This window comes from Falco biarmicus, chromosome 1, assembly GCF_023638135.1.
Source record: "Falco biarmicus isolate bFalBia1 chromosome 1, bFalBia1.pri, whole genome shotgun sequence".
Classification (NCBI taxonomy): Eukaryota; Metazoa; Chordata; class Aves; order Falconiformes; family Falconidae; genus Falco; species Falco biarmicus.
Window position 1 is genome coordinate 9,817,063 of NC_079288.1, and position 20,333 is coordinate 9,837,395.

At 46.6% G+C, this 20,333-nt stretch overlaps 1 protein-coding gene across 2 annotated transcripts in view; it reads right to left on the reverse strand.

The window, feature by feature from the left end:
• Window positions 1-20,333, reverse strand: part of SHISA6 (shisa family member 6) — a 246,103-nt gene that overhangs the window by 177,517 nt on the left and 48,253 nt on the right. For both annotated transcript variants that reach the window (XR_008819829.1, XM_056326475.1), the window contains exon 4: window positions 9,657-9,752. Coding sequence is in view for 1 of the 2 variants with exons in the window: in XM_056326475.1 (XP_056182450.1) it covers window positions 9,657-9,752 (96 nt within the window). In the remaining variant the exon portion in view is untranslated. The remainder of the gene's footprint in view (window positions 1-9,656; window positions 9,753-20,333) is intronic.

Genomic DNA, 20,333 nt, shown 5'->3' on the forward strand with positions numbered 1-20,333 from the left:
AGGAACTGTCTAGCTTCACTACAGCCCTCTAAAGTGTCCTTGCAGCCCATGGATGGAAGATTAATGGCTCACTGACAAATGTCACCAGCATTAGTCACTACGAGACAGTCTAAACGGAAAGAGGTTCTTGGCCTGTGGGATCTGCCCTGTCCTGGAAGAGGAAACCTGCCCTGCCTGAATGCAACGGCAGCTGCAGGAAAGGGCAAAACCATCTACACCTGCTGCCTCTGAACCAACAGAGCAACACGAACAGCAGCAGGTCTTACACACCAGCAGATTACAGTTCAGCTTCTGTTATTTCAGCCAAAGCTAGATTAAGGGCCCAAGACACTAAAAGTCAGAGATTTTGTGCTTAGGCGAAGAAGATTTTATTATCCTTTTGACTGCAAAACAACTGCGGTAGGAAAGCCCTCATTTGGCTGCTTTGCTGTATGCCTCTTGGAGCACGGACACCAGACCTGCGGCAAAGTCACGACAGAATTAAACAAAACGGACTTTTGATAATATGAGGAAGAATTCCTCCAGCTGAGGAACAGAACAGCAACTACATGACTACAGAACCATAGCTGTGTAACAGCAGATCTGGGACAGCAAAGTGGTGTTGTACACTGTGAAAGTTAAGGTTCCAGCCTCAAGAGAGATTGTTGCGCACCTATAAAGCCAGGACAAGAAGGAATGAGACATCTGGGGCATGTCTCCCTCTGGTTTGTCCCCATCTAGGAATCATGGTTCCCATCTTCAACCTGTGGCCTTTAGCCACTAGCACAACATAAACTGGTCACAGCCAGGGGCCCACATGCTGTCAAGAGATGAAGGTGAATCTGTTTCAAAAGAGTAGAAAAAGGCAATCAGTAAGTTCAAGTCTGTCTCTCAAGGACTGTTTGCAATGTGGCATCTGTTGTATAAACCCTCTGCAACTGTCCACAGATTTACACGGTCTATTAAAGCACAAACTGAAGCTCCTAAGACCAAATAATTTCCATACGAGTAAGTACCGTATCTAGAAAATAAATCTGGAAAGCAAATGTGGGACCTGTGTCTCCAAAGACACTTCTCTGATGATGAGCCCATGTTTCTCCCAAGGAAGCGTAGAAGATAAACCCTATATAACACAGTGGTTTTGCTATAGCAGTAGATTTTTGGGCATGCCCAAGCTCTTCATCTGTCAAACTCTGACCACGGGATTCAGTCATTCTGGTGAGATCACTGGTGCTTAAAGAATTACAGATCCCTCTGCAAAGTCCCCTACCTGCACCCAGGAATCTCCAATTTTTCATAATATATGAATTTCTTATTTACAGTCTGCAAAGATCATTAGGACTGAGTGTTGACCTGCTGAAGAAACAGTATGCCAACTCTAAGGGTGATTCTTAATGTCAGTTTAAATCCCTCTTTGGGAAGGTAACCAGTCTGAGATGCTCAGTGACACTAGAAGGAAATCATAAGGCTTTTTATACATCAGTTCTTGATAACAAATATAGAAAAAGACACTCTTCAAAGGGAACTTTGTGGCATGCACCTGAAGCTTTCTGTTTCATAGATAGCTGGGCTGCAACTGCCAGCTTTTCACCAGCCTTCAGCTCAGTTTTCAAAGGCACCTGCCAAAGCATCATGGAGAGTTGACAGACTTTCTGTGAAAGGGCATCCGATAATAGGCAGGGCTTTTTTCTTCTCCTCTCAGCTATTGTAATTTATTTTGATATACTGTTAACACACAGCAGAAAGAAAAGGAATCCATTCTAGAATATAGATTACTGAAAACCATCCACAGGAACTCAGCAGAGTGCTGGATGCAATGGAGTTTGTAGGACAAGGAAGTGGGCAGCAAAATAATTCAGTGACCACAGATGGAGAACAAGCTGAGTGCTAACTTCCGTGATTTACATCGGCATGGAAACATAAGGTCCTCAGCAGTGGCAGTGGTGAAGGCTAATCCCAAACTCCTGTGCATGCCTGGGTCTGTAAAGGGGGCCACATGCTGAAGTCGAAAGCCAGAGGTGCCTCATGGCCTTTTGGAAAGTGTCAGGTGCAAGTTTAGCTCCAATACCGCAAGTTTCAGTGCTAGCTGCCAAAACACATGGCTAAACCCTGCCTGCCTGTGTGCGTGCAGAAGGGCACAGGGTGGCCTTTCCCTGGCTTGGACGTGAGATTTGGGGTTTACCCATCCCTCAGTGGGTAGAAGAGGCAACCCAACCTGACTGGCATCTTCTCTTCCCACGTCAGTGCTGCCTGTGTCTGCCAGGAAGCATGTTGGATCAGGTTGAGTTACAAATGCCATTGACCAGGGACAATAAGATCCCAAGCGACCACGAGGATCTCTGCCCACGCACCAGCCAGGCTGCCCATGGGGCCAGCTCGCTTCCTCTCCACAAGCAGCAGGCACCACTGGCTGGCTGACTACGGAGCAGCCGTGGGCTTCTTGCCACGAGAAGCTCAATCTCCAGGTTTAGCAACGATAGATGTGCTTCATGCCCTGCTTGGGGTAATTTTTCTGCTGTTTCTTTAATAAGCTTGAGGAAGGCTCGGTCTGAGATTAGCTGCCAATCCTCCTCCTGCTCATTGCTCATGGCACAGGGCACACTAGCTCGGAAAGCCACGTTCCAAAACAGCCTCTCCAGGTTGTGCTTTAAGCCAGGTTTGTGGCCAGTTTGTCTGAAGACAGAAAGGTACGAACCCATCACCTTAGTTATTTTAACATACTTTGCAGAAGGTGAGCCCAGGGGTTGATATGGTTTTGGTCACGTTCACCCCATTCCTTGCCTACAACACCGGCATGCTGCACAACCGCTGCAGGCATCAGTATGGTTCCCATGACCTCCCACCCAGCTCTCCTCCCACCCAGCTATTCAGAGGGCTATAAAAAAAAAGAGCTGTCCAGACTCTGCTGAGAAATGGACGGTCGCGTCTGAAGTTGATTAAATAATTCAGAGCGGATTGAAATGCCCTATTGTGTAATGGAATCTATCTGCAAAGCTGTGAAGCAGTTTCCACATCCCAATGATCCTATTTTCAAGTCAATACAATTAAGTGTCGTAATATGCAATAGTTGAAATTAATCTGGAATCAGAATGCAAGTGATCTTTATCACACACGCTGCAAGACACCATCAAGATCATTAGATATTATCCAGGATGAACATAAAATGATTCATTGGGATGCAGCAGGCTCTGGCTTGACATCTCTCCATTGATGCAAAATGTTTAACAAGTGTTTAATGAGCAAAAGGACTCAACATACCTAACCCTCGGTTTCTTCGTAATCTATTCGTGGAGTGTTATAGATGCAGGTAGGAAAAAAAATGACCCTTAAACTTCTCTCTTTCCCTGTATTAATGAGTCTACTGCAAGTTCAGATTACTAATGAGGGGGGGAGGTAGTAAATTCCATCTTGGAGCTGATTCATTGCATGTTTTGTAGCTGCATTGGCCCAATGCTGGTTGCAACAGATGTAATCCAAGACCCCAAAATAACAAATTAAGGGTATGAAGCAGCACTTTGGGAAAGGAACTGGGACACAAGGCTGCCAACCAAGCAACAGGGAACCATCCACGGCAGCAGGGAACCAGGGCAGTGTTGGAGAGAGGAATCAGAATCCTCAAACTGCTAATGATGATAACATTAATGAATCTCTTTCCTCCTATTCATCTCTGAATCATATTTACATGCCAAAAGACCAGTAAAACTGCTGGTTCCTGAGATGATGCTTGTAAAAGAGGCTCAGTTTGGGGTCTCCAAAAGGAACATCTGTGTGTGTAAAAGCGGAATGGGTACAATGTGTGTACAAGAGGAGGAGGTGGTGTCATCCAGTATGAACACCTGGTCCCATTTTATCATGTCGTATCACGTTTAGTCTGTATGCAAAGCCTGCAGCATGCTGAATATTATAAATCCACTGAGGTGTCTGCACAGAGATTAGTTTGCATACAGATATGTCATTTATGAAATACAGAGCTTGTCACAGACATCCTTCAGCTTGCAGAAAAACCAGTGCAGGTGGGAAGAATGTGCAAATGAGGGAACACAATGGATGGGCAGATCAAGACATTTCAGGAAGGAAACCTGATCCTCGTATTGACACAGGATGTCCCACAGCCCAATCATCATCGGCAAGAGTCACACAAACACGAACTTGGCAATGATGTCTTTAGCAAACATAGACTTAGTCATGAGTAATTTACTCTGCACTTCCTCTCTCTGTGCAGAAGGAACGCATCACCTTGCCGTGGGAGCAGGAGAGACGTGGTGCTGGGAAAGCTCTGGAACTCCCAGGGGAGAAGAAGAGGAGAACATGGAGCTGCCGCCCACCTCAGCTGCTGAGACACTGAAGCAGCTCAGGAAGATCTTGGTTGCTAAGTACAATCTAAAGCTGCGTTTGTCCTCTTCCATGTTTGCCTTTGTAGGAGGTTCTCTTGTAAACAAACACAAATGTGAAACTGTCAGATAAAGCAAGCTGTTGCTTTACTCTTGAAACTTGTCCTGCAATAAGCCTGAGTGACCCTGCTGACCCCAGCCCCCAGCTCCCGCCTGTGGGAGCACCGTGCACTCCCCGGAGTGGGCTGAGTCTCCAGGAGGCTGCGGGGTGCTACTGGTGGGTGAGGGTCTGTCCGTGAACCAGCAGCACAAGGTGCCAGCCCAGTGGTGAGATGACAAGCAGGTGAGGAGGGGCCATAAGACTTAGCTGCCACCTGAAGCTTGTCAGCTTTCCCTCCCATCCTGACATTACTTTGTCTCCTCTCACTCTTACAAACCCCTGCAGCTTCCAAACCTCAAACCCATGTGGTTGCCGTCTCCCACTGCTCTGGCACCATGGGATGCATGGTCTGTCTGTCCTCAGAACAACTCATGCACATGGTCTGGGCGGGGAAGGTGATCATTTACTAAGGTGGGACTAGATCAAAAACAATTTGCTTCTTTTGAATACGCACCAAAAAAGCTGATTTGAGGGAGATTTTGCCAAATATCTGTGAAAAAGCAAGAGTCAGCACCAGCTGACCTCTCGCTTTCCCCTCTGCTTGTATTTGGATGCTGTGCATCAGTTTGGGTAACAGGGGGAGGAATATTTATCAGTCAGCAATGGGTGAGGCTGTATCTGGGGCGTGTGATGTCTAGTTGGGTGTGAGGTCAGGCTGAAGGACACATACTATGTTCCCACACACACCAGGCACAAAACTAGCTCAGACTGGACAGCTGTGCCTTACATGAAGCATTGTACCATCGAAATAGTCTCCTGACCCACTTTGCAGATGCATGAGATACAACCATGCTGCAGGACAGTGAGAACAGAGGCCCAGACAGACAAATCCCACATGTAGGCTGTAAATCTTGCCATATCCATACCCAATAGCACAAGATAAAATGGGACTGCGGGTAGCTTTTATTGCTTACTCCCCAGGCTGGCTTCTCTGCACCAACATCATTTTTTACATTGCCCACACCGCAGGACGCTGGTGCAGCCCCCCAGAGATACCAGCAGCAACGTAGTTGGGCTTGAACAGCCACATCACACTGACTTAGACGCATGGTTCATTTTTCCTCCCCTGCCTACTGGTGCTGCTGGAGAACATCCTAGGTGTCAATTTTAGCAGGATGCTTGAAGAGACTCCTGCATGTGCTCTGACAGAGCACGTCTCCCAGTGAACCCAGGAACAGCGAAGATTTGCAGCCTTGAACCACAAGTGAGAGGTTCCATTTCTGAAGGTGTTACTGGGCAGGCTGTGGGGACACTTGACTCTCCCTGAGTTTTCCAGACATGCTTTTCAAGTTGTTGCCCTGCCTCTGCACCTTCTCAAGGATCTGGCCTAGACTTACAAGAATCTAGCAGATGGTAGGAAAAGTCCTGGTTTTCCCTTTAAGATGACCCCGCAGTACAGGATCTAAAATCCCACGTTCCTCCTGCCTCACTGTTCCCTGACCCCTGGCACTCCATTCTTCTGGGAAATTATGCTTTCCCAGCAAAAACCTCACTGTTTTTAATACTGTTGCAGAGTTACCAGGAAAACAAAGAAGTTGTTTATTGACGAAGCAAGCTTATCATCTGCTCTAAAGAATTTCTACTCTTGTCACAGACTGGTGAAATACAAGGAGCCCAGCTCCATTCAGAAACTGTTTGCAAGCTCTGAGGCTGGTAGTAAAAGAAACCACACCAAAATAAAAATCATTGTTACCTGAAAACTCAACAATCATGATCTGCAGTAGTCAATGTGGAGTTAATTTACTGCTCTTTTAGACTTGTTCACCCGCTGTGGTTGAATATCCATGTGGGTGCTTGCTCCATGTTGTCTTGCAGCTGTGTAAGTTCCTACACCCGCCTGTGTGGCTGAGCAGAGCTCCACAGAGCCCTGGCAGGACAGCGAGTACAGCCCATGTCAGGGTAGTCTCCACCTGGAACATCTGAGAGTAGCAAGATGCTCGGAGAGAGAACAGGTTGAAGAAGCAGCTTTTTAAGTCAGGTTAAAAAGAGGGATGCACAGAGGGATGTGATAGCTCCTGTCTCCAACGCTCCTACTTGTTTCACTGGAGCACTGCACTCTCATAGCAACTACCACAGCAACTGGAGCAATAGTAGCTACTCCTACACAAGCCAGGGCAGGCAGGACTCATCTGCCTTCCTGGTGGCTAAAAGACCTAAGACCAGGGCTTCTCTCTTGCTAGAGGGGGAAAGAAGTGTCTCGTGACACCAGTGAACGCTCCTTTAGATGTGCTGGTGTCTCCCAGGTGTCTCTACATGGAATTGCAGGCTGCTACCTCAGAATAAAATGTCTAACTTCTACCTGCCTAATATTAGATGAGATTAGCCCTGCCATGTTTCTCACCATGGAGACTTTCTACGACCTAAAGACTTTGGATTCATTCCTAAGATCATCATGACAGACTGACAGTGAAGTCTTTTACCATGGTTTGAAGAACGTACTCTGTAGTGATTTTATAGACTTAAATGCCAGGCAGTGATGCATTGCCCAATGGAGTGTCATATGAGAATCATAAATCACAATCTTGCAGGAGCTTGTGGATGTCAGACATGTGAATATGCTGATTTCGTATCCATGGTAGTTTGGCATGTCTCACATCTTTGTCTTCTGCCCCAAATAGATTAGCTCTTAAACATTACTCAGCGCTTGGAGTTCTGCCACAGCACAGAAGACAGTTGAGAAAACACCAAAAATGTGTCTTCCAGTGCAAAGAAATAAACTTCATTGGCTTTGTTCAGTCTGAAAGCAGAACTGTTTTCCATGGCGGTGTAACAACAAGGCAGGGCGAGGTTATTTGGCTAATGGTAGTTGAGGCGGAGATTTTAACACATGCACTGGAACTGAAATAGGACAAAATCTGAGCATGAAGCTGCTCAGCTGAAGCTCAGGGCTGCAGCCCTTGCTGCCATCTCTCCCACCTACGTATACAGCTGTGTGGCCAGTGCACAGTAAACACAGGAAATCTATCATGTAACGTTTCCAATAATCATCAACAAATGATGTAGGGCACAATCCTTATGACAGAGCCCCTAAGTCAGTCATTTGTTATATCCACAGGCCCTGCTTTCACAGCACAAGTAGGCAATCAAATCATATCGCAGACAAAGACAAATCTACACATTTGCATTTGCACACGCAAACAAGACAGTTTGCCTGCAGAATGCATGGAGATGTTATTCCCTTGCACCAGTCATGAGAGTCACGACTGAGAAGTTAGAAATTAACATTAAAGTACTATTAAAATAAAGTGCGAATTTACAGGTAGCTGAAAAGTCAATTCAAAAGCCAGGCCAATCCACACTTTTATGTCCATAAACAGCCAACATATAGTTTCATTTCTTCTGATAATAAAAGCTTTTTATTCACTTTGGAAAGCACCACCCTATCTGGAGGCTGTTGGTAGAGGTGGCACGCAAACAGTCTGGATTCCCACCGCCCATTCTCCCACCTTCCCAGGGATAGGAGATGTGCTCTGTGGGGCTTCCAGCAAAGCCAGCGGGAAAGGTGGGGAAAAACCACTGGCCCGTCTACAGAAGATCAGAGCCACCGAGAATTTTCAGTTACAGAAGGAAAGCAGGTTTTATATTAGTTTGGAAGGAACCGGGAAAGTATATCGTACAGAAAACTACTTGAAAATAGTTCAAATGTCTACAACAGAGGCAGGATTTATGGCCCTGCCCGGGGTTATCCATGTGCTTGATGAAGGCTATCAGGACACACCGCACCTCTACGGGGGTACGCTTCCTATCTCACCCTAAATATACTGTCAGGCCTGATGTGATATGACTGTCAAACGCCTTTTGGATGGAGAGGAGAAAGGGTGACCTTGTGTGACATGCCATCCACGAGTTTTTCCTTGAACCACTTCAGTTCCCAGCCCGCCTGAAGGTTCATGGTGGTTTTCTCTGCTTTCCTCCCACCAGCGCCGGGCCAGGCTGGAATTGCAGGTTATTGTATTACAAGTCCCACGGGTGCTGCCTCAGCCTCAGTAAACTTTATTTAAGCACACACAGACATACACAGACAATATACATATATTTGTTTCTTCTCTGACAGTTCTACAGGACCAACACTGCTTTGGATGACACTCGTGGAGATTTTGAAAAAGTGCAGGAAATGTAGGAAAAAAATAAAGGTCTTTTAATAATTTGAGAGTCATGGTCATCCACAGAAACAACACAGGTGCATTCAACCAGGCGAGCACATGGACACATCTCCACATACAGTACATTGTGTCTATATAGGTATCTCCATATACATTGTGTCTATATAAATGTACAACAGTCTCAGAAGTCAGCAGGACACAAAACCAGACGAGTACTGGCATGGCACATGCTTGCACTCCCAGTGTCGCAACCCACTGCCAGTGCACCAGTGTGACTCGGTCAGGGTGCGGGTGTGAACAGAAAGATGCTCCAAACATAGGCTCACTGTACACTATAAAAACTCACCAAATACGCAACAACGTCATAAAATGAACATTCATCTGGGGTTCTGGTGACCAGCTACTTTGAGTCAGATCTCACAGCTTTTGTGTCACCACAACTCCTGGGATATATGGTTACTTATCTAATATAGCTACAACTGTCTCTCAACATATATTTTATATACAGTACATATACACAGAACATACACAGAGCAGTATATGTATATTTTTGTGTTTTCATGTTTGTACATTATATCACAGATTATATGAACACATAAAATATACGTTTTAGGACCTAAAAAGAAATAATTTTATAAAATATTCATAATACCTCCCCCCTCCAAAAAAAAGCCCAGTAGTCAAACAAAAGAAATCCAGAAACGCGCTCGTGAAGTGTCAGCTGCCTGCCCTGAGACAGCATCGCACTCCCTCCCCTTCCCTTTGTAAGTACAGCAGCACAATGGTGGTTTGCAACCATGCACCCAAGAAAACACAAAGCAGTATAAATTGTTGACCTGTAAAGTCAGAGTGGAGTCTGGAGCCTGGCTGTCTGACTCGACACTCTCCCACTGTCTCCCTTGCTAGGATTTAAAAGCTTCTGCCAGGAGCACAGTATTTTACCTGCAGCGATATTCGCTAGACTAAATCTACTGACTGCAGTCCAATACTGTTATCTCATAGCACTTAGAACCCAGCTTCTGAGTTATAGCTTGTTTATTTAAAACAATCTTTTTATTTAGCAAAAAATTGTTTCCACTGTACCCTTCGTGTGTCCTCTTCCTAATGTGACAAACCCGGAGGAGATGAAATTATGGAGATCTGGCCCTCCACTTCGATAAACATCCTTTCCGTAGTGACCTGCCGAGGAAAATAAAACAAAGAAACCTTTACTCAGTGTGTAAGTGTGTATGTATATACACACATATAAGCTATACAGTCCAGCTGTCACCCTCATATATGAGCACCAAGGTCCCACCACATGGTTACATTACTAATGGCAAGCAGAGGCTATAACAGAGCAGAACAGATAGAAGAGCGTCAAAGTCTTATTGCCTTATTGGCAAAGATAGGAAGAAGAACAATTGCATATTTTGGTAACTGCCAAGGAACAAACAGATTCTGATAGGCGAACCAACCAACATGCCAAACCAGGCACCTCAGTCTCCGGGAAACTTGATCATCGCTGCCGGGAGCAGTGCGCCGGAGGAATTGGTCCTGCTCAGACCTACAAGACTAAGGAGCTAAAGGAAAGCAGAAGAGATGTGGCTTTGATTCCTCCCGATTCCAGCCAGGCCCCTGACACCACCACGTCCTGTTGGTAGAGGTTTTATCTCAGCACAAAAGCAAAGGTGCGAGTACCACTCTTGTCCAGGCTGGACCAGGTCCCCGTTAACGGTATGATCGCAAACTTTGCCTTTTAGCCTTGATTTGCTCTGGTCCTGAATGGCATCCCTGGATAGTTTCTCAAGTGCAACTTGTCTTTTGCAGAACGCTTCCTAGGATTTTTCTCAGTCCGTGACAACAGAGCAGGTTCAGGAGACACCCAGCTTTTTAATATTTTAATATATTAATAAAGAAAAAGGCCTTCTGCCTCCCTGTTTCCATGCAAAGCTCTGAAATGAGGACATAGATAATTTTTCAGATACTCTTTATCTTCTCCTCCCTTTTTCATGTTGTTAATTTTTTCTGTTCCTTTTATTTTTGAAAGAGGCAAAGATAAGATAGGTGTGGGGGGAGGGAAGGCAGCCAGCCTCAGGGGCTGGGAGTGCAGCTCCCTCCCTGTTAAGTCTCCATCTTCTCCATGCCTTTCTGCACGAGCCCGTGATGCATCACTGTTCTCCTGAGCTGTGGTGGCTGCAAGTCCAGCACGGCAGATGGTCCAGTGCAGGGCACCCGGGCAGGACAGCTGAATCAGGAAACTGGGGGGGGTGGGGGGGTGGGGCACGACAAATGGGCATCAGGGATCCAGGTGGAAATGCAGCCTGGGGCTATATTCTGGCTGGCTCACATTGCTCCTGACAGATGTTACAGCCCTTTACTATTTTTCAAACACTGAGACCAAATGCCGTTTGTCCTCATCCATTTCCAGGCTCTCTGGCAACACTGTGAAAACTACTAAGAACAGAGACTTTAAAATCTCATCAGTCTGCAAAGTTTTGTTCTTTCCATTTTAGTCAGTCATTCCTGCCCCAGTATCCCAGCAGCTACTAGTGGTTTTGCAGGCCATTACTGCTGTCACCCTGCATATGAGTGGGCTGAGGGTGAGCACCGCCGCAGGGTGTGAATTGTCCCAAAATGTGCAGCTGTTCTGCCCTGCAATGGATCCCAGCGGCTCTGAAGCCCACTCCCCATTCAGGGAGGACACCAGATTCTGCCCAGCCAGGACAGCCCAGCACAACTTTTGCCATCACATGAGCATCTTGAGGGTTCTCAGAGGAGGCTTATGTACAGCAGGCAGAAGATGCTGAGACTTCTGAGAAATATTTATTCCTATCGAACAGAAAAAGCATCCCACTCCCTTTCCTCTCACATTTTTTCCGGTCAAGGTCAGTCAAATGTTCCCTGTACACTTCTCAAAACACTTATAAGGTGTTTCTACAGGTTTGGGAGTGTTAGACAGTTTTCTTTTTACAGTTATAGTAACGCAAAGTGGTAGTAAAAACCTTAAAAAAACCCATACATTGGCCAAGAGTTTCCAGGAAAAAAAAAAAAAAAAGAAAAGAAAAGAAAGAAAGAAGGATTTTCTGCTTCCACAGCAAAGATCATGGGCTCATTCTCTCTTCTTCCTACCTAGCTCCTGCAAGCTCTGGCTGTGGTGTTCCTGGAAAAGGGTGGCAGACCTTTGCCTCTGAGTCCCTGGAAGAGATTTGTGCTTCATGAGATGTTTGTTCTTGTCCTGAGAAGCCTGCAGAGATGGTTTGTGGCTACAATACCCAATTTGCTTTCTTTTTCTCTATCACTTTTCTGAAATGTGCTGCATTATTTTCTTTCCAGTAAGCCAATTTTTGCTCATGTGCCATCAATTTCTATGCTCTCAGGGCTAGCTACTCTGGTGACTTGATGCTCTATCAGTGCCATAAATTTACCGTTTTAAACAAGAATAAAAGAAACACACAAATAAGTGCTATCACCTCTAGCTGAAATCAGCTCTTTTATATGTCCCCTTGGAGATTCTGTTTAAGACAGAGATCAAGAAGGGGAAGTATATATATATATAAAAAAAAGTAAACATTTACTGGCAGATTGAAGATCATTCATCAGCCATTTGCTCTCTGAACCTTGCTCTGCCCCTTCTTAGAGTAGGCAGCAGTTAAATTAAAACATCCCTGTGATAACAATGTATTAGCATTTGAACAGGAGTTATGTTTTCCCATGAGAAACTTGAATTTGTAGACTTCAAGTAGCCCGAGTTTTCCCTTTTTATGGATACATTATAGGATGTTACATTTGTTTTATATGTTTTTGGGTTTTTTTTTATTCCTGCTCACTTGTGATCATTTCTTTTGGCTTCACAGTGTAAAAATGAGGGTACGCAGCTTTTACTTTTAGAAGCGCCTTGGGGGCTGCCGTAAGCACTGCTTGACTGAGATGTTTCACCCGAGAAATGAATGCTCCCTTGCACCTTACCAAGATGCATCTGCCCAGTAGCCACAGCAGATCTAAATAAAGGCAAGAGTGAGCAGACAAGGCTGCCGAGCGATGGGAGCGCAGGCAGGGCCATGCCGGACCACAAAACCTCCCTGTGCCATGGGGCTCTTCTCCTGCTGCCCTTCAGCGGCGTCCTTCACCCAGCTGCCAGGGGTCCTTCCACCGCTGGTGGGGAGGGACTGGCTCTGCCGAAAGGGGCTTCAGCCCCCGCTGAGCCGAGCTGCTGATGTCCATGCCTGTCTCATGGGCTAAGGAGCCCCTGGCACTGACCCAAGGTGTTGGCTTTTAGCAGGCTGAAGCTGGGTGTTTCCCTCTGCCCTACGGCGAGGAAGCTAAAAATGGCCTAATTCCTTGAAAAAACAGTGTAATTAAAAATAATAATAAAAAAAAAAAGAAAGAAAGAAAAACAGACTGATTTTCATTTCGTTTGACTTCGGGGATTTTTACTGCCCATCAACCCCCAGCTAACAAACCCTGCCATCCCAGGCAGAGGGGCATCTCTTTGCCACCCCGCAGGGTTGCCCTGAGACCACCTCGGTTGCACCAGCCAGTGGGCTGCGAGCTCCTGGGGCTGCCCAGTGCGGCCAGCATAGAGCCATGGGGCTGCAGCACAAGCACACCGTAAGATGGACATCTCCGAGCTAAATCTGCCCTGTGAACAAGGTGGGGCAGTTTGGTGGCTCCCTTGTACCTGCTGCCTGCAGGCATTACACACATCGCTCTCCCTCGGAGCAAAGGTGCCTTTTGGCGCTGTGCTTCCCTGGGAGCACACACGAGACATTCCATGGGCTGCAGCCACCAGGGACCTGAAATCCAGGACCCAGAGGCAGCACCCAAGACCTCAAAGAAGTCAAATGGAGCAAGAGCAGCAGGCCAGCGTTGCGAGCAAGGCAAGGCAGCCCAGCCCAGCACTCATGTCCTCGGGCTCCCAGCATGTACTTTCCCTCTTTTACAGCTCCCGCTTTGGGTCAAATTAGCTGCCGTCTGCTAGTTTTCCGTATCCAGGTGTCCTACCCAGCTAGGACATGTTAATTCTCTCTGGGTCTTGCTGGTAGCTGCATGAGATCACAACCAGTGTCATCCTTTGAGCAGCCACCGAGCAAGCCAGCAGCGTGGCTCCGTCCCCTCCACGTGCCCCTGTGTCCCCATAAAAACGGGAGCTGTGTCCCTGTCTGCAACGGGAGCCTGCACAGCACTGGCGGTCTGTGAATGAAACACGCCGTGCAGAAGCCAGATTTGATTACGATGGAGTCTCACAACACGCACTACTTCCAAAGCAAAGCAACCACCCACATACCTGATCTCATGGCACGGAACATGCAATCTTTTAATACAGTGTTCCTCTAGAGATTTTGCATCTCTAAGGTCTGTTTCTCGTGGTTAGGGTAAAATTTAAAATGCTGCTTCAGAGCACTGTGTCTGACTCCCTGGAAGAGGCTTCTGCTGATCCCTCACTCCCTGCTCTCGCTCACACTCATATCCGTGTGCTCTAATGCATGTAAGCCCTCAGATGCACACAAGCTCTCAGGCTTTTTCATTAAAAGAAATGAACAGGACTCCAGCAAGGCTGTGTGTTACTAAAGCAAATGAAGATTAACACTTACACAACTTAAAATTTCCAGAAGAAATTGAAACAAGGCGAAACATGACTTTCCCCCCCCCCCTCTCCTTCAGTTATAAGGCACAGCAAAGGCAAAGAGCAGATGAGCATTTTGCCTGCCACGGAATAAAGGCATATTCTTCAGGGCATACAGCTCAAAGAGGGAACATTTCATTACAATGGCATCCTGCATAACACACATATGGAACAAACTCAGTCACAAACAGCAATTACAACCCCAGCTCTGATTTAACAGAATTATTAGAGCTGAACTAAAACGCTGTTATCCACCTCTTGGAAACATTATTACTGAGTGCAGATTACATCACCCTGAGAAGGGCAGACAGGGACTGTTGTGGACAGCCTTTTGCATGATACACTGTGGGATTCTGACCTTATCCTTGTCACAAAATTTGTTGGAAAAAAACCTACACCCAGAGAGGAGTCCCCACATCCAAACTCGTAAGCGCAAGCATTATTCTCAGACAGATCTCTGTGGGAAAAAAAACCCCACAAACATTTTGGGAAGGAAGAGAACCCCTACAACCTGCTTGCCTCTGATGCTGCTCATTTCTGCTGGAGTGATTCTTTTGGAGCCATTTTACACATATCAACAGACCAAGACACAGGGCATGAGCTGCCAAAATGACTGTAAAGTGTTTGCTGAGCACATGGCAGACTGCTCTGCATCGCTCCGTCTATCCTGTCAATCAAATACAAACTAGTGCTAGGGGAGGCACGGCTCCAGACCCGAAACGAGGAATTCCTGCGTCCAGAGCTGCGCAGGGCAGCCAGCAAGCACACAAGCCATCTCAATTTGAGAAAAGTCTAATTGCAGAAATTGGCAGGTATGGGACATGGCTGGGGGCTACACCATGTGCAGGCAGCTGGGCTCCTCAGTATCGTACCACAGCATGGGCTGCAGATTAACAGAAATTACAATCACAAGAAGGGGCACCCAAGGGATGTCACTGAAACAATACCATTTTCTTTTTCTAAAAAAAAAAACCCCAAACAAACAGAAGTCTTCTGACACTTGTCTGAATAAAGGCACAGCAATGACCACCACCATGTGTTTTCTGGTTTAATTCTGTAGTTCTGGAATCACTGTCTATCCTGAACATGTAAACAGACATACAAAAAAACCCAACAACCAACAGCTGGAAAGAGTTCAGTGGTACTTAAGGTGAGCTGTCAGCATTGGGCAGCCAGATATGGACAAGATGTAGTCCAAATCAATGCAGGGAATAATAGGGTTTTCTATGCCCTACAGATATTCCTTGCTTTAAATTACACGGGTGGTCTGAGAGCTGAGTTCCACTCAGTCTGTCCTAATAACATGACAACCTATCCATAATTTCATCCTCTTTCAAAATAACTGCCTCTTCTTTCTTTACCTCCTTTTCCTCATGCTAAGCCTTTGTCAGATCTTTCCTGCTTCATCCCTCTTCCTCTCCATCGCACATGACTGCTGACCACAGAGACCCTCCTCAAACCAGCCCCCACGGGACCATCTGGCCACAGACTGTGCTAAACAGGGGATGGTCTTGTCCATTTTCTCACCTGGCTCCCTGTCCATGGCACAGCAGGAATGGTTTTCTAGGTCAGGGTTTCTGTGATCCCCAAGGTCCCCAAGGCTTTTGTGATGTTTCTGAAAGTGAACCTGAGCAGACAGAGCCAAGTCTCACCCACTATGAGCCAGGTGGTCCCGTCTCTGGGGCTGCTCAACCAGCTGCCCTGGGCTCCATCCAGCAAGGACATGGCTCTTGTGTAACGGACTGCCCATACATCAGAAAACATGGGATCACTCCCAAGCCAAGGGGGGACTTTGGGGTCAAAAGAGAAGAGGATCATTCCAACTGAAACTTGCGAGACCTGTATTTTTCCTTTTGATTTATTTCGTTGTGACTTCTGCACTATCAGCTTTCAGAGCACATTTGCATCACAGCTTCCAGCCTTCTTTACAACCAGGAGGGGTAAAAGCTTACTACTCACAACTGAATGCTGGAGCTCTCAAGTAAAATTATTGGCCAGGAATGGGGCTTTATGGAAAATGATGCATACTGGAAGATTTCCCACAACATCACAAGAATGGGGAACCGTTCCCTGGCATGGGGTTTGGATCAGTCCAAACTAGCAACCCTGCCAAAAATATGCCCACTTACTGCACAGCAGACCAAGCCAAATCAGTGCAGGGAGCTGCATGGGTCCAGGTCGTGCTCATGTATCTTTCTGGCATTGGAAAAGATGTAGAAAGTGAAGCTAAAAGCTGTGCTGGCTTTCCTCGGCAGTGACCAAGAGAACACCTCCTGTTGTTAATCATTTACTCTGTTAACTACAGCAGTTGTCTTTGATATTGCAGCTCCCCTGCAAGGTGTAACAACCTGAAAGAGGCTTCATGAAACATCATTTTTAGGTTCTGTTAACTTATAAAAAAAAAAAAAAAAAAAGATTATGTGAAAGTAAGATACATGACTGCAGTGCTAGAGGGTCTCGCTGGCAACATGCAACAGGGATGACAAAAACAGTGATGATATCATATTCTATTGAGATGTATAAATAAAAACACTGTCAAAGAAAGAGGATTAAATTGATAGGAAAATAAAATACAGCACCTCTCCAGGGCTCTAAATGCACATGCTGGTGAGCAGAAAACCTACTGAAGTACCTGTGCAGGAACCAGCTCTGCCCTCACGGTCTGCTTCTCATCAACACACGGCTGTGCCAGGTTACATACACATGTCCTCAAGCATGCTCTGAAGCCCCACAAAGAGCAAACATTTAAGCCCCCCAAAGCCAAGAAAGGACACTCCCTTCCTCAGCAGTACAGCAGAGGGTAGAGACCCCACAGATGTTGCCCTTTATGCAATCAGGGACGAGGGGCTCACACAAACAGGCTTCCTGGATAACTGTACCCCCCATTCCCTCTGCTGAAGCTGTCCTTCTCTGCATGGAAGAAAAGAAGGAAGGAAGAGAGACTCTGATTCTTTTCCCTTGAGGACATAAGGACCCCTTTTCATCACGTGTGCAATTTACAGCAATGCCATCACGTAAAATACAGTGAAAGCACAAGCAAATCAAGACAGTCTCTATAAAAATCTCACCCAGTCACAGTCCTTACCCAGTGAGTACGAGAAAGCCACGACTAAACCTTTAAGAAACCAAACAGGCTTGGGGCTCCTCTTCAGAGGCGTCTCAGATACTGAAAAGCCTGGCGTGACTGCACATCGGTTGTTCCCACCAGGATGAGGAAGAGCCGTGCTGCTGCACCGCGGCACTCGCAGCGGTGAGGTTACAGCTCCAGCCCCACGCAGGGCTGGTGCCAGGTCAGACCTGAGCAGAGCAGGAGGCACGACCGGCTTCCAAAGAGGTGCTCTAGGGCAGCCGTGTGTCAAGGGGATCCTTGCAGCTCAGGCTGTCAAACATTAATGGCAAGTCAGCCCTTCATCTTTCTTCTGCATCCTTAAGCACACCCTATAATTGTACAGCCAGTGAGAAGGAGCTCAAGTTTTTGTATGACTCAGGGGAAGGAGAAAAAGTTTCCTTCTGGGTTTTTCTGTTTTTTCGTTTTTTTTTTTTACCAGGCCACGATTCAGTTCACTTCTCCTAGTACTCACACATTCATGCTCCCAGGGAAACATGAGAGAGACTGAGGACTGTTTTATCATCCTGCTGAATTCTGTAGCGAGGAAACAATTACCGCAGGTTGATTTAAACTACTCCATACAGAGAATATGAGTCATGATTAAACGCTGTAGGTTTTCACAGTAATGTGTATACAGCTTTATCTAGCTTAGTGCTTAGCCTGCTCACCCAGCTCTCAGAAGCAGCAGCTTTAATTTCTCTCCCTGCCAAGAAGCCCTCCAGGCCATGCTTATTCCCTTCTGGCAAGCACCTCAACGCAAGGCTATGGCTTTTCTGATCTGTTCCAGGTGGGACTTACAGTCCATCCTTTATCCACATTGCACCAACAACTGAGTGCTGTGTCCCCAGATCCCTCCACGCTGGCAGGTCTGTGAACCAGGGGAATTTGGTGCTATCCAGAAGTATTCCTTTGTACGTAACCCCAGTCCCACCTGAGGGAGGACTGAGTATCTCCAGGCTTCAGCGCACGAATCTCTGTTAGTCTGTTGGGAGATGGCTAGACTTTGCCAATCCCCCCTGTTTCCACCTCCTTAACAACAGTAAAAAAGAAAAAGGAAAATTAAAAAAGAAAAAAAAAAAAAAAGAGGAAAAACAGCGCTTCCCTGGCAGAACTCTCCAGGGACAGTTGCAGTGGGGTGAAGGAACAGACGGTGGGAGATGCATCATCACACCAGCCACTGTCTCCAAGGCCTTTCTTTAGCATCATGGACCTGGTGGCGGCTGGTGCAAATGCTGTGGCTCTGCTGACTGCCAGGCATTTGCCCTTCGCTGTCTGCGTGCTGTGGTGGTTGCAGCCCAGTAGCTATGACTTGCTGTTACCAGTGAAAGTCCCTGGGGTTTGTGCTGCCCCGGCAGCGCGGGGGTCCCAGGGCTGGGCTGGCCGGCCCCCAGCTGCCTTGGGCTCGTTTGAGCTGTGAGAGCAACACGGTGTCTGTCACCCACCCCGGGCTGGCCCTGCGCTGGGACCAGCCTGCGGCAACAGCCTGACAAAGCCAGGTCCCTGTAGATAAGTTTTATGTATCCATTTTAAGGGCAGAATAAATGGGCCTGTATTCATTTGAATTATGAGCACTAGTTCTGTTGTAACTGTTTCTTGCGTTTTGATTAGTGTTCAAATGTTAAATAACTAACAATACACTTTCAGCTCCGCATAGGAAGTGAGCTCCCTTTGGCTATGTAGGATTTTGAGTGTAACGCTGTATCCATGAAGTGTGGTCATAAATCTTCTCCCTTCTCCCAGTACTAATACCCAGATCAGTATGGAAGAAATTCAAAAGTTTCCAGCCAGAGAAAATGCCTGCTTAGATGCACATAAAGTCTTTTGGTTGACACATTTAGAGAAACCATCTTAATTAAGTATCTCATAAATATCTTGGCTGCTTTCCCTGTAACAGTGTTAAATTCCATGGCACATGAGCTCTCCCCAGCAGCGTGGGGCAGGTGAAGGCTGGTTCCATGAACCTCAGCCCCACAGAACGTCCTGCTGGTAGCACAGCACCGGGCTTCACCACTTGCTTGTACTTTGCTGTTTGCTCCCACTGCCCCTCGTTGCTGAGTGTCGTAGGCAATGCAGCACAGGGGCAAAGCGTGCCCATTTTCTTATGCACAAGCTGCATTTCTTAATTGCTGTCAGAGCTAAAAGCTTCGCTGTCTGTGACAAGTTTAGTACTCCTCCTCCTCCTCTCTGTAGGAAACTGGCTGTCTCTTGCCCAGTTCCTGGTCAAAGCTACATTGGATTTTAGCCTGTCGGTGCAGCACCAAGCGCTGAAGTTATCATACCTTTAAGCTTCTCACAATAAATTGGTGTTATTAAGAAGTCATAGCTTCAAAGAATGTATCTTGTGCTCTGCTTCTCTGCTTTTAATTGAGGTGACCAGCAGAGGTGGCAGAGCTGCTGCAGTTAACCCCAGGTGACCTCAGGTAACTCCAGGTATCTCAGGTGACCTGGATGCTGGAGGTACTTGTGGCTTGGACATTTTGCTGTGTTAAGAGAAAGGGATGAATCCCTGCTTCCTGAGGACAACCCATGTGCACTGGCAGCTCATGTAGAAATTTGAAATAATGGAGGACTGATGGCAACACCTGCCTTGGTGAATAAGCAAGGGCTCGAAGAAGACCTTGCACATAGGTGTCCTCCTGATTCAGGGTCCGATTCTGACCTGGGCCCACTGCTCCTGCGTTATTATTCTATAAGTTACATAATTATTTATATAATTTGCCTTTCACTTTTATTCTCCAGAGGGTTTCAGTGGCCAGGGTACGGACAAGACACAGCTGGACATTTAGCTTTTATTTTAACTTGCAGATTACAGTGGGCACCTCCACTTCCAGCCACTGTTCTGCAGCCAAGGCTTCTCCTGTTTGCTGTATTTCCTACAGCCCCCTTTCTTGAACCACACTTTCACAGCCTTCCTACTGGAACAGCAGCAATTACCTACATGGAAAAGTAACCTGAGGGAAATGTCGAGTGCCTTTCCAATTCTCTGTAATCTGATTTAGCAAGTGGAAGCAGAAGGAAGCAGAGTTGCTGCTCTGTTACAACAGGT